Source organism: Astyanax mexicanus, chromosome 25, assembly GCF_023375975.1.
Source record: "Astyanax mexicanus isolate ESR-SI-001 chromosome 25, AstMex3_surface, whole genome shotgun sequence".
NCBI classification, from domain to species: Eukaryota; Metazoa; Chordata; class Actinopteri; order Characiformes; family Acestrorhamphidae; genus Astyanax; species Astyanax mexicanus.
Window position 1 is genome coordinate 5,294,734 of NC_064432.1, and position 14,192 is coordinate 5,308,925.

Below are 14,192 nucleotides of genomic sequence, written 5' to 3' on the forward strand. Positions count from 1 at the left end.
GCAAGGGCAAAGACGTCACTGCGTTAAAGGGGCAGGCCTAGGGAAATAATTAATCATTTTTTAATTGATTTTATTTATTTACAGAATTGGTAAATCTGTTTAATAATTTCTTTATGATGATTTAAATATATAGCGCTTTTGAAAAAGATAAGAGACCACTTAGAAATTATAAGTTTCTTTGATTTTACCAAATTGAAAGTTATCCAAAGTGTTGGACTGGTGGAGGAGAACATGCCAAGAGCCAAGATGCATGAAAACTGTGATTAAAAACCAACCAAGGTTATTCCACCAAATATTGATTCCTGAACTCTTAAACTTTATGAATATGAACTTCTTTTCTTTGCATTATTTGAGGTCTGAAAGCTCTGCATCTTTTTTTGTTATTTCAACCATTTCTCAATTTCTGATAAATGCTCTAAATTAATTATTTGGATTCATTTGGAATTTGGGAGAAATGTTGTCTGTAGTTTCTAGAATAAAACAAATGTTAATTTTACTCAAACATGTACCTATAAATAGCAAAATCAGAGAAACTGATTCAGAAATTCAGAAATGTTCAAACACTAAACTGTGCCTTTTGTTTTTGTTTGGTCAATATATGGTTATTATGTAAGGCTAAAATGAGATCAAAGGAATCGGTGATAAAGATTTCCTTATTTAGGATGCTAATCACACGGTGGCACTATTTTGTCTTGTCATAATCTTGTCCTTGACGAAGTTGATCTTGACTGAAGTCTGAAACAAAGCGGAGTTCGAATTTATTTACAGTTTTATTTCATTGATTAAAACGTTCAATAACAATAGGCAAGTTCAAAAAATATAAAGATTAAAAAAGACAAAAAAGTACATTAATACATGCGTTACAACAGAACCTGTAAACCTGTACACACTTGCAAATAAGTACGTCCCAAACATAAAGGTGCGTATCTGTTAAGCACCTGACAGTTTTCATTTGGCAAGAACATTTCCCAGTTCACTCTGAAACAGATGTGATATTTGGTTAGAGTTACTATAAATAAAATCACTGTCAGACAAATAAAATCAATAAATCAATAAAAATGCTCTAAAATTACTTGGAATAAAATTTTTTTACATTGACTGAAGTCCAAAGCTCCAAAGTTGAAAGTTAAGACAGCTTTTTTCTCCTTTTGGAGAGGCAAGGCTTTTTAACAACAAGGACATAATATAAATCAGCAGTTTCATTGGTTTGAAGTGTGTAGTTTAGTGTATAGTGTCCTAACTGAGTGTAACTGACTGTAAAAAGAGTATTTTTACTGTTTGAGTTAAAAATGAATAAAAAAAGAAATCCCACAGATAATATAGACAGATATAACCTAATCTAATGCTCTGAGAAAAGCTAATTTAACATCATTATCGTTAATCATTCAACATCTGTCTGATCTCTATCTGCTGCGTCTGTAGTGTACGCTCAATTACTTAGAAACGTATAGAGAAACTTGCTTAGAAAATAACAGAAAACCCACACATAATATAAATTAATTGAGACAAGCTTGAAAGGGATACTCCCAACATTACAGCATCATGACCTCTGTGTGCAAAATGAGATTTTGTGCTCGTGGGCTCCCCCTACAGTTGCAGAGTGTAATAAATGTTCCAGGCGGATTTTAGTTTCTCTTTCTCGTTTTCTGGCTTTCACAGACATATTCGGTCTCTTTCCAGCTTCTGCCAGAGTGTCTGTATGTTAGTTTGTAAAAAGAATGAACCAGTAGTCCTTGTAGAACTGTTAGAACTAAAGGTCGGAAAGCAGGTCGCAGTTCTAGCGAGTGTTGGTCGCGGCCGCCTCGGAAAACTTAGAGTCTGGTTTGAGCTCAGAGGAGCTCCGGCACAGACACGAGAGCACCGCTATTCCTCCTATTCCGCCTCAATGCAGCGCTGCAGTGAGTTTCAAGCTGTAATTTTACTTATTTAAAAAGATCAAAAATCAAGGAAATCCTACCTAGTGCTGCTTTAAGTCACGTTTACTGAACACAAGTGGCTGGTGGAACAACGGAGACCTCAGGAGGGGAAACTCAGAGCTCAGTAGCTCAGTATAGTTAGGGGGTTTAGAGTGAAGGGTGCTGAATACTTTTGCACAATCTACTTTTGATTTTTTTTTGTTCATTATACTTCACAATTATGTGCATATATATATACAATACTGTAAAAATGCTACTATCAGTGAATACTTATCACAATTTAGTGCACGTTACACAACTGGAAAACTGGAAATAAAGGTTAAAATTGTGTTGCAATGTAACTACAGCTAAAGATGTTGCAAAAAATAAAAATGAAAATCTTAGGATTCTCTTATGATTGGTAAAGATGGTTAAAAATGGATCAATTTGACCATTTCTGCTGTTCCTTACAGTTGAATATGACAGGATTACCGTATTTTTCACACTATAAGGCACAATTACAATCTTTTAATTTTCCCAAAATCATCAGCGCGCCTTATAATCCGGCACATCTTACGTATGAATTTTACCAGTCAGGGCTGTAAAGCACTCTCCTAAAATGCAGCGGTATAAAAGAGTTTCAATTAAGTTTCTTCAGCACTAAAGCTGGAGAAGTATTAGCATTAGCCGCCAACTGAACTAAGCACTAGCTCTTTCGCTGTTCAGAGATGAGTATTATCGGCCTGTTGTCTGCTGCTAACCCTGGACTCCTGGAGCAACAATAGCATTAGCCTCTGCCTCTAACCGCACTAAGTGCTAGCTCTTTAGCCGCATTAACTCAGGGTTCCTTAGTGTAGCAGTGTCAGGTGGCATTACCACTAGCGGTTAGCTGCTATTGCTAATGCTGCTGCACCTAGCCTTAGTGGAAATCTTGAAATTGAAGCTTAACAACAAAATATGGACAGCAATATCTGGCTGTTCATTGGCTTAAAAAATGTGACTGACATCACAAAGTTTGTGATTAACTTAATCTAAAAATCTAAAATAGACATGTCCTCCGCCCTTTGCTCATGCCCCATGGTTCTCCAGCCTGCACTAGTGGAATTCTGTCCTCTGGTGTTCAAACAATGCAACTGCATGAGGTTTCTTAGTAACAGAACATGGAATTGTCCGTTTCCGTGATGCACGTTGTAATATTTTTCCATTGCAATGCTTTTTCGCCGTTTAGAGGTGAGTATATCGGACTGTAGCCTGTGACGAACCGCTAGCTAATATCGGCCTGGATTAACAGAACACTCAGGGTTCCTCAGTGTAGCGCTAAAAGGTTAGCCGCTAATGCTGCTGCACCAAGCCTTAGTGGAAATCTGGAAATCTAAGCTTATTGTATATAAATGGAAGCGCTTTACTCACCAATATAAACAGTTTCCAGGAGAGAAATCTGTGTAGATTATTATCCAGCGCTCGATTCACTTTAAAAGATTTTTTTTTTTATTACAGTTTTGTTTACTTAGCTTAGCCATATTTAACTTTGTTATCCTCCCACCACCACCACGCAATAAGATCTGCTGAACTGAAGAAAAACCTTCCTTACTAGTGTCGCATAATGCACCTTATAGTCTGAAAAATACCGTAATTATCCATCAGATTTAAAAGTCTAGTCAGAAGTCTACAGTTTATGTATATTTAAAAGAATACTTCTTTAAGGCCTGTAATAATTAGGGTATTTAAACTGACACGTCACTAGAAATGAGTAAAAATGTCTAGAATTAATCTCTCTCGTACTGAGAGAGCATATTAGGCATATTGTGTGGTTTAGAAGCTTTTAAAATCTCACTTGCTTGCACATATCATGATATGTTGACCTGAAACTTCCTGTTAAAACACCCAGCTGCACTGTCCTCCGGATTACCATCTTCAAAATCTTCAGCTCTAGCAGATTTCCATCCAAACGCTGCTGAAGCCTTGAGTGAGTCAATCTGATCTCCATCGTGTTGGCAGTCAGTTTCACTTCTTATTAATGCTCCTGCAGCTGGAAGGCTTCGTATTTTTACGTCTGAATAACCTGTAGAATAAACTCCGTCATCTCCTCAGATCCCATTTAATAAAAAATTAAAAAAAAGAGACAGTCTTCAAATCTTCCAGAAGATCTTCTTTCGGTAGAGGATGTACGAGATAAGCACCCATATGGACGTGGCCAGCAGGTTCTGGGTCAGGTGCTCGGCGTGTGATTGGCTGTTGGCCATTTTCCAGCGGAAGGGGAAGTAGTCCTCGAACACCTCGTGACCCACGTACACCAGGATGGAGTTCATACCTGGGGAAAAAAAAAAAAGTTCCGTCAGTCTGTCAACTCTGTCGGAATCCCTCCACTAGTCAATTTCTTTCTTTTGCAGCTCATATAATAGTGTGAGTATGGTTCTCCTGCAAGCGTGTTGTGCTCCAGGGGTGTTACGAGTTATGGCTTTACCAAGAAAGGGTGGTGCAGCTCCACCCACCATATTTAAAAGCATTTAATTGAAGTTACAGCACTCTAAGGCTCTGTACAGGTGAGCTCACCTGGGTAGAAGAACGGCGCTCCAGACCACCACCTCTTCACATCCACCATGTAGAAAAGCACCAGCAGGAAGACAAAGGCGAAGCAGCTGAGAGTGGTCACGTACGATAAAGACCTGCATGCGCACACATCATATTTCAGATTTAGATATGAAAATTAGTATTAGAATTATAATGTACATATATATGGAGAAGGTGGCAAAACTCACATCAAAATGGTGTGGTTAATATTTTAGTATGATAATTAGTATTATTATTTTTGGTTTAGTCTTTTAAATGCAGGACCATCTAGAGCTTAGATTGGGCCCCAAAAAATTCAGCCCGAGCCAACCCGTGCCCAACCCGCCCCACGCCACCCCATAAACTGTCATTATGAGCCAAAGCCTGATTTAAACCCTACATTTTTGTAGTAAGTAGTTAAAACTGAGCTTTTACTCAATCTCTGGCAGAGGGTCTGGGGAGTAAACACATTCTCATTTACAGTTATGATCTTACCCTAAACTGGGTTGCAACAAACAGTTATGTGTGTGTGTGTGTGTGTGTGTGTGTGTGTGTTTACCACAGGTTCTTGTTGACAGGGATGTATCCATAATCTTTGGAGCACTTAGTCAGAACAGCAGAGACAGCTCCCTACACAACACACAAACAGCAAGACCTCCATTAACACATATTTACACTCTCACAGACAGTACTGAGAGAGAGAGAGAGAGAAGAAGAGAATAGAGAAAAGAGGGAAAGAAAAAGAGTAAACGAAAGAAGGAAAGAAAGACAGGCAGATGCATAGGGGTCACTATGTAATGCTCTATAATGCTCATATGATCCACACCCTCATTCTGACAGGCTGTAATACACTACACAGTAAGCATAAGGGGTGCTCTATAATGCTCTATAATGAGTGAAGGAGATGAGCATATGTACCAATAGAAACGACCACACAAGGAAACGGGTCATTATCTGTCTCGGCTGATCTCTGTAGTGCAGCAGAATTTTTCCTGCCTGAAAACACACACACCATATTTAAATATCAGAATTACAGCTGCAACAATTAGTCAAAAAAGAAAATGAGTTTTTGTCCTAAAAAAAGAATTTATATGTAATATCAATGTGATCCACACAATAAACAAACATACGAAACATATATAAATATAATCAGAAAAAGAATAAAGGCTACATTGTGATGGAGTGATTTAGTGGTGAAGTTCTGACCTGCAAGCCAAGGAATCCCATCACTACAGAGTTAATACTGCCCAGCACTCCCTCAGGGTCAAAGGGCACAGAGGTCATATACACAACCTAAGAGAGAGTAAGAGAGACAGAAAGAAGAGAGAGAGAGATAGACATAATGCTCTATAAATGTTCATATGATCCACACTCTTATTCTGACAGACTGTAATACACTACAGGAAGCATAGAGGGCGCTCTATTATGATCTATAATGCTTTATAATGTTTATATGATCCACACTCTCATTCTGACAGACTTAATACACAACAGTAAGCATAAGGGGTGCTCTATACTGTTCATATGATCACCACTCTTATTCTGACAGACTGTAATACACTACAGTAAGCATAAGGGGCACTCTATAATGCTTTATAATGTTTCTGAGATTTGAACGTACACGTGATGAAGGTGTTTGGTAAATGTGTCTCTCTCCCAGGAGCCAGCGGTCGATATGACCTGCAGCTCCTCCGGTGCAGTTTGGGTACTGACCAAAGTCCCCGATTCCACCAGGACCCAAATATCCACTGCAATAAACAACGAAACCACTTTATTACAGCTGTAATAACCACAGATCTCTCCTAAAGTAATAACAGACAGTAAAGGCTCGATAGGGTTGGGCTAAACTGCTGTAGGCAGAGTAGGGAGGGGCTAAAGTGCTGTAGGCTGCCAGGTGGGTGCTAAGAGTTTGCTAGGGTGTTACCATATTTTACTACAGTCTAATATACTAACCTCTGGACTGCAAAAGAGCTAGTGCTGCAGTTAGCAGCTAACGCTAATACTGCTCCAGCCTTGGTGATGGAGAAACTTCACTGACTCAACTCCTGTATAACGCTGTATTTCAGCAGAGTGGTCAAAGGGTTCCTAGGGTGTTGCTAAGTGGTTAACCATGCATGTGGTTGCTTACATGTGTTGTTACGAAGTTGCTGAGACATCGTATGTGGTTGCTAGTGTTACTATGTTATGAGCATCATGGTGACGACATGAGGGGCGCACACAATTCCGTCCACAATTGTATGCAATTGTATTCATTACTATTGGAGGGGGAAAAAAAAAAACTATATTTAAATTCTTAAATGCTCTACAGAAACCATGCATCATGCAGCATTCCCAATCAAATCACGCATTCCAGAATGGGTGGGTATACATACTGTCAACATCCCAAAAAGCTTCAGAGCAGAAAATCACACAAAAATCTCAGCATCTCAAAGGTTCTGGGCGGTGTTTGTTTTGAGGTTATCACATCCGACTTTCTATTTATTGCAGAACAGCGTCTGATCCACCCCGAAGATCATCAGGAAGCAGGAGCCATATTTCCGTCCTGCATCGTTATTCCAGACAGACGGCTTTTAATTTAACCAGCTTTAATTATGCATATCCAGTCCGAGTTTAAGAATGCCGTTTGAACCGTAAGAATTCATGGCGTCTATTTTGCATGGCTAACGAGCGGCATGTTTTATTCATCCTGCGGACGAGGGAGCTCGATGGAAAATTCATGTTCATGGAAATTTGGGCAAATTCCGGCAGACGAGAAGAACAAGGAGCCGCTCCTGTAAAAGTGGAAGCGCTTTAATTAGAGGCTCTTCTCTACTTCCTCGTCTTTCGCTCTCTATTCGATTCATTTAGCTGGAAATGGAGGTTATTAGTTCAGTCTGGATGTCGGAAAACTTTCAATTTATGTGAATGAGGCACAGTTTTCTGTAGTTCAGAGTTCAGAGAGGTGTTTCAGGACGCATTCTTAACTAGCCTAAAGCTTCAGATTTTCACCTGTGAGAAAGTTTTTTTTCCTTCATCAGTTTTCCAGTAAAGTTTGGGTGTAAAAATGTGAGGCACTAATTTCAGCTTGATGTTTTTCGATATTTTGTCCCGAAACTTAAATTTATTGTACATTTTCAATACATTTATACGCTTTAACAGCTTCAACTCTTCTCGGAAGGCTTTTCACAAGGTTTAGAAGTGTGTTTATGGGATTTTTTATTTTATTTCTTTACAATCTTTCAGAAGTGCATTTGTGAGGTCAGACACAATTTGTGATGTTGGACAAGAAGGCCAGTCAATTGTGCATTAATATTATCCTTAAAGCTATAGTATTAATATATTTAAAAGGGCTAGAGTTGCTGCTCTTGAAGCTTTTTTGCACCTCAAATCCAAAGTTCTATGAAGTTTACTGTTTAAGTTTCTGTACACAGGTCCGATTTTGGGCTCATCTAAGGGACGAAAGGAACTTTTGAGGATTTGTTGAGTGAATAATTGCTGTTTGCTGTTGTTTTTCTATTTTATTAAGTATATAAGAATAAAAACACTCATATGGTGAGGAACAGCAGCAGAGGCTTCTCAGATAAAGTGCTGTTCTCGTTTCTCTTTAGCTAGGACAGAGCGAGACGAGTGTTAGACTCCACAGAGCTGAGCTAGTATTACTCCAGTATGTTAGCTTGTTATGTTAACTGGCTAGCGTTAACCAGCAAGCTGTACTAGTATGCTTCTTCTGTGGTGCTGTTCTACACAGCGCTCTGCATACCGGTTTTAATTTACTGTCCAGCAAATGTCTTTGGGTGTGTCATAAAGGCATGTCCAACAGCCACCAAGAGGTTAACTACCTTAAAAGTTGATTGTGGGCGCTTTTTATAAGGACAGCCAGGGAAGCACTACAAGTACATGATGTGCTAACTGGTGCTGGTCCAGTGTTTGTTAGAAATGTTTGCTAACCATCTCCTGATGTAAACTAAAGAAGCACACATCAGATACCAAATAATATATCTTTGTTGATCGACTGAATCATCTGTGATCATCTGATTTTTATGAACTGCTCCTTTAAATGTCGACCAGCTTAATGGCTGAAGAAATTCAAGCGTCTTGAAAAACAAATCTCTTACGTCTTTGAGTGACTAACAGAAAATTACTCAGCACTTCCTCCCCACACTGTTCAGTTCCACACCACAGAACAACAAGCGTTTCAATTGAAGTACTTCCTGAATTAGCCACTTCCTTTCTCAAAAAACCAAAAGTAAGCGTGACGTAAAAGAGGGTTTTTAACCATTTTAACTGCGTGACCTGTTTTTAGGGGTTCAAAATACTGAAATAGGCTATATTATATTAATAAAATATACCAGCCCTGCTTAAAATGTTTAAAAACAGGATGCATATTTAACCACAACGTAGTTTTTATTTATATTTCAAACTATTTTTAGTCCAAATACAATAGCAAAACATGATGATCTTTCTTACTTTATTTTTATGTCAGCCTTAGGGTGTACTCAGACTTTCAGACTTGCAGACGAGCAGCATCACAGCGCTAACACTCGGAGGAAAGCGCAGCGACTCGGTTCTGATACATCAGCTCACAGACGCCCTGTGCTGCGGACATCACCCTAGGAGTGATGTGGGGAGAGAGCGCCATCTACGCACCCGGAGGGAGCAGGGCCAACTGTGCTCCCACTGAGTGCCGGCAGCTTGATGGCAAAGCTGCATGAGCCGGGGTTCGAACCTGCGACCTCCCGCTCATAGTGGCAGCGCTTTAGACCGCTGGACCACTTCAGGGATTCATCATCTTAACCAAAGTGACTGATTTTGGACCAAAAATGTCTGTCCATTTCTTTTTTTTTCCCCCAACTCACCTCGGACAGCCGGGGACAGGCAGCAGGAAGGTCAGACACAGCCACAGCGTTTCCAGGGCAATCACACACAACCATGCCGGCCAGTAGAGGAGGACATCATGGACGTGATACCACCAGATATCCTGAGAGCATCAGTGTTAAAAAGTACCCCATTATTTCACACACACAATTTATGTAAGTAATAAAAATTATCATTAATATAAGCAATGTTTTTAATAATAGTACATAACATTCAAAAAAATCAATCTGCAGAGAAATTAAAATTTTTTGCAACATGCCCATATATATTTTTTTTGCCAGCAGGGGGTGTTGTACACTCACTAAAAAAGGCCCAAACACTGAATATTTAAACAAATAAAAAAATAAGAAAGGAAATACTGCATAATTCATCATGGAAACTGTATATTTCACAGTAAACAATTCAGAGTAGATACAGAATTATTTATAGTGGATACTGCATGATATTAAGTGAATAGACAATAATTTATAGTAGATGCTGAATGCTTCATAGTGGACACTGAAAATCTTAGGGTTGATACAGAATAATTCATAGTGGATACTGAATAGTTCAGGGTTGATAAAGAATAATTCATAATGGATACTGCATAATTTAAGGTGGATAGAGAATAATTCATAGTAGATGCTGAATGCTTCATAGTGGATACAAAATATTTCAGGGTTGATACAGAATATTTCATAGTGGATACTGCATAATTTGAAGTGAATAGAGAATAATTCATAGTAGATTCTGAATATTTCAGAGTTGACACAGAATAATTAATAGTGGATACAGCATATTTCAGAGCTGATACAAATTAATTCATAGTGAATACTGCATAATTAGGATTTCAGTATTTCATAGTAAACACTGAATAATTTATAGTGGAAATTAAACAATTTACTGGACTGCTTTCCAGTTACTGGTTTACTGTAGAAACATCTGCATGAAACAGGTTTGATTAAATGTATGTAAATGCTATCTATGTTAATGAGGAGAGTAAGACTGAGGTCACTTTTACAGACCGTGAGCGAGCTGTCCTGACGGGCTCTGGTCACCAGCACGTCCAAAACTGCCACAACCAGATAAGTGAAGGCCAGACGCTGTAATACACCAGGGATACGCAGAGAGTCCCAGGACACTGTACAAAAACACACACAAACACACACGATCACTACATAGATCATCACAAACACACAGGAAGCAGAATTCTGTCATTCTGACCGTGTAATACAATACAAAGTATTGTGACAATTTTATTTTAAAACATGTATTGTGAAAATAATTTACATGCTCATTTACAATTAATACTGAATACCTAATAATGTGTATACTGAAGAATATATACAGTACTGCAGTTACTGTGTGATTCAGAGAGAATACTGTATAATTCATAATAGTTTATAATAGATACAAAATCATTTATAATAAATAACAAACAATGCAAAACTGGGCAGTATTTCCTGCAATATTCATAGTCACTAAATAATTCATAAATTTTGTATTACCTAGAGTAGAAATAGTCAAATAGTTCCTAACAACGCTCGCGAGAACTGCGACCTGCTTTCCGACCCTTAGTTCTGACAGTTCTACAAGGACTACTGGTTCATTCTTTACAAACTAACATACAGACACTCTGGCAGAAGCTGGAAAGAGGCCGAATGTGTCTGTGAAAGCCAGAAAACGAAAAAGAGAAACTAATCCGCCTGAAAGATTTATTACACTCTGCAACTGTAGGAGGAGCCCACGGGCACAAAATCTCAATCCTACCTAGTGGAGCTTTAATGTAAAATGGGGAAAGTGGCAATATCTTGGTTAGTCATTTTTAACAAGGAAAATACTGAAATTTAAGGGTTTTTTTGGTCGCTTGCATTGCCGCCATCTTGCCAGAGATTTTTAGCCCTCTGTTTTGCGTGTGCCTCTGTAAAACTGCAGTTTAAAGGGTCATGTGATCCTGTCACTTCTCCCTAGAGGGGTAGGGCAAAAGTGGTAGAGCCAAGTAGTGAAATGGGATTGGGCCCAAGAGTGAACACCAAATCATTCGGATGTTGTATTATAAATAGGTGATACTGAATAATTCGCAATGGATAAGATAAATAATTCATAGCGGATACTGAATGATTAGTGATGAATGTGGTTACTGTCCTGTGGTAATCTGAGTCAGTAGGTCAGAGTGACTGCTACATTGGGGAACTCACGTGGCCCCTGACAGTAGTTGGGGTTGATGATGAAGACTCCAATGATGAAGAGCTGAACACTCCTCCAGCAGATCTTCCACAGCAGATGAGAGCGCTTAATCCCTCGACACACAGCACCGCTCACCGACAGAGCTATGGACGTACCCATGATAAACACAAACCTGGAGACAGAAACCAAGAAACAAATATTTACAATAGGAACTAGTTTTTAGGATAATTTACTTATTATTTATACACACATATATATATAGTAGAAACCGTATATACCATTTATACCATATATATATATATATATATATATATATATATATATATATATATATATATATATACACACCAAGAAGAGAAATCAATATTTGGTGGAATAATCCTGGTTGGTTTTTAATCACAGTTTTCATGCATCTTGGCATCATGTTCTCCTCCACCAGTCTTACACACTGCTTTTGGATAACTTTGTGCTTTACACTCCTGGTGCAAAGATTCAGGCAGTTCATTTTGGTTTATTGGCATGTGATCCTTTTTCCAAAGCTGTATTAATTCCAAAGTGTTAATTATTAATTCAGTTCAAAATATTAAACTCATATATTATATAGATTTATTTCACACAGAGGGATCTTTTTTTAAGTGTTTTTATTGCCTTTTATTGTTGACGTATACAGCCAATAAAAACCCAAAAATCAGTGTCTCAGAATATTAGAATTTTTCGTAAGACTAATTGGTACTTTTGCCATTGTGGGCTATATCAAGTCTAATCAAGTCAGTGCAGCGTTTTCCTAGAAAATCTTACAGCACTTAATGCTTCCCTCTGCTGCTGACAACTTTTATGGAGATGCAGATTTCATTTTCCAGCAGGACTTGGCACACTGCCCACTCTGTTAAAAGTACCAATTGATCTAACAATATAATATTCTATTGTTCTGAGACACTGAGTTTTGGGATTTCATTGGCTGTAAGCCATAATAATTATGAACAATAAAAGAAATAAACTTTTAAAATCACACCAACGGCACTGCATTTCTGAGAATGAGCCACCACCCAAATAATAGCTGCCCTCTGGTACAGATCATGTGATTTAATGAGTTTAAACTGCTGATATGTGATGGTTTCATTACAGTGGCGAACAATCCCCAACATGTCAGCATTTGTGTGTGTGTTGGGGGGTTTAAAAGCAGAACACACACTTCCTCTGATTAGGACTTTACACTTACCAGGGAAAGACCAGATCAGCCACAGTGAGTCCTGAAGGAGAAAAACAGAAGACAACTTTATTTATACTAAATATTGAAGCTTCAGGGCCAGTTGGTGAGGTGTAAGCTTCCATTATTTGTTGGCTAGTTCAGAGCAGAATCACCAGTATAAAGCTAAAGAACCCATTCCATCAAGTCCTCTACACTCTACTGTTCTTCAGGTAATAAAAAGGTAATAAAATGTGTGTGAGAGACTTTAGCAAAGCAAGTGTAATATGGAATATGAAGCCTGGAAAGAAAAGTAGCCTATGACTCCACAGATAGCTTGCTGGATTAGCATCCTTGCTAACCGGCCACGTCAATAACGAGCTGACCCCAATGCTTAGCATATCTAATAACATCAGCTCACAGCTTATCAAAGACAATATATACATTGCACACCCCTTGTCTCACCATTATTAAGGGTTTTTTTTTTTAACTAAACTGCAAAGCTAAGCAGGGCGGAGCAGTTCTGTGAAAATGAAGCTCTCTGATTGGCTAAAAGAACTCTTACTTATGCGTAGATCTCTGTAGCTCAGCAGTGAAATCAACTTCTGTGACAACCTGGTAACAGCTGTACTAAAACTGGCTAAATGCAAAATCAAACGATATGCATACTTTAGAAAATGGATATTTTTAATTAGAAAGGCTCACCGTTCCAGCTCTCATGTTTGAAGAACCAATAGCGTCCTCCTCCGTAGTTGACAAACACCATCACCACCAGAGAGAGTCTGCAGGAGAAGCAGTAAATCAGTGAGTGTGTTTAACCAGCGATTTAACAGAGCAGTGTATATAACTGTGGTTTAATTGTCAGAAAATATCTACTAAATATTACTATTATTCAATTATTACTAATATTACTTCACTATTAATCCATCCACCTCCTTCAGATCTTCCATGATCATTCACTGAGGTCATTCAATCACAGGGAAGAGTATAAGGTAAAGTTCCTCATAGACCCCCTCTGACAGACAGACAGACGGTCAGACAGACACATACCCCCTGAACGTGTCAAGAGAGCGAAGTCTCCTCCCAGGGCTGGCAGGAATTATCGATTCAGTTGACGAATCCACCAGCCTGTTTGGCGAGCCCAGCTCCTACAGACATGCGTGGGAATATAAACAAGTGATCGGGATTATACGATGGTGAAAGCAGTCACACAGAATGGTGAGTATAAAGGTGTTGTAATCAATGGCCTCAACAGATATCCCCCAATCATTAGTATCAAAACCATTAACAATTAATTTTAACCGCCAGTACCGAAAACATCAGACACAACTGCTACACCCAAAACTATAAGTCTGAACCAGTAGTTCTGAAACTAATAGGCTCAACCACAGACCCAAAAATCCCAATTAGGCCTGTCACGATGACAACATTTTCAGGACGATATACAGTCCCAGAAATGATTGCGATAAATGATAATATTGTCATTTTAAAGCACCACTATTGAAAATACTTTTTTTTCCTGCTTCTGTCCTCCCAAAGGA

General features: G+C 38.6%; 1 protein-coding gene across 3 annotated transcripts in view; it reads right to left on the reverse strand.

Annotated features, from left to right (window-relative positions):
• Window positions 1-751: 751 nt before the first annotated feature.
• Window positions 752-14,192, reverse strand: part of hgsnat (heparan-alpha-glucosaminide N-acetyltransferase) — a 37,628-nt gene continuing 24,187 nt past the window's right edge. For all 3 annotated transcript variants that reach the window (XM_022681686.2, XM_049472486.1, XM_049472485.1), the window contains exons 7-18: window positions 13,702-13,799; window positions 13,357-13,433; window positions 12,685-12,715; window positions 11,477-11,637; window positions 10,304-10,419; window positions 9,281-9,402; window positions 6,067-6,193; window positions 5,652-5,738; window positions 5,364-5,441; window positions 5,005-5,075; window positions 4,449-4,561; window positions 752-4,206 (exon numbers count right to left, since the gene is read on the reverse strand). In XM_022681686.2, the coding sequence (XP_022537407.2) occupies window positions 4,025-4,206; window positions 4,449-4,561; window positions 5,005-5,075; window positions 5,364-5,441; window positions 5,652-5,738; window positions 6,067-6,193; window positions 9,281-9,402; window positions 10,304-10,419; window positions 11,477-11,637; window positions 12,685-12,715; window positions 13,357-13,433; window positions 13,702-13,799 (1,263 nt within the window). In that variant the 3' untranslated portion in view covers window positions 752-4,024. The remainder of the gene's footprint in view (window positions 4,207-4,448; window positions 4,562-5,004; window positions 5,076-5,363; window positions 5,442-5,651; window positions 5,739-6,066; window positions 6,194-9,280; window positions 9,403-10,303; window positions 10,420-11,476; window positions 11,638-12,684; window positions 12,716-13,356; window positions 13,434-13,701; window positions 13,800-14,192) is intronic.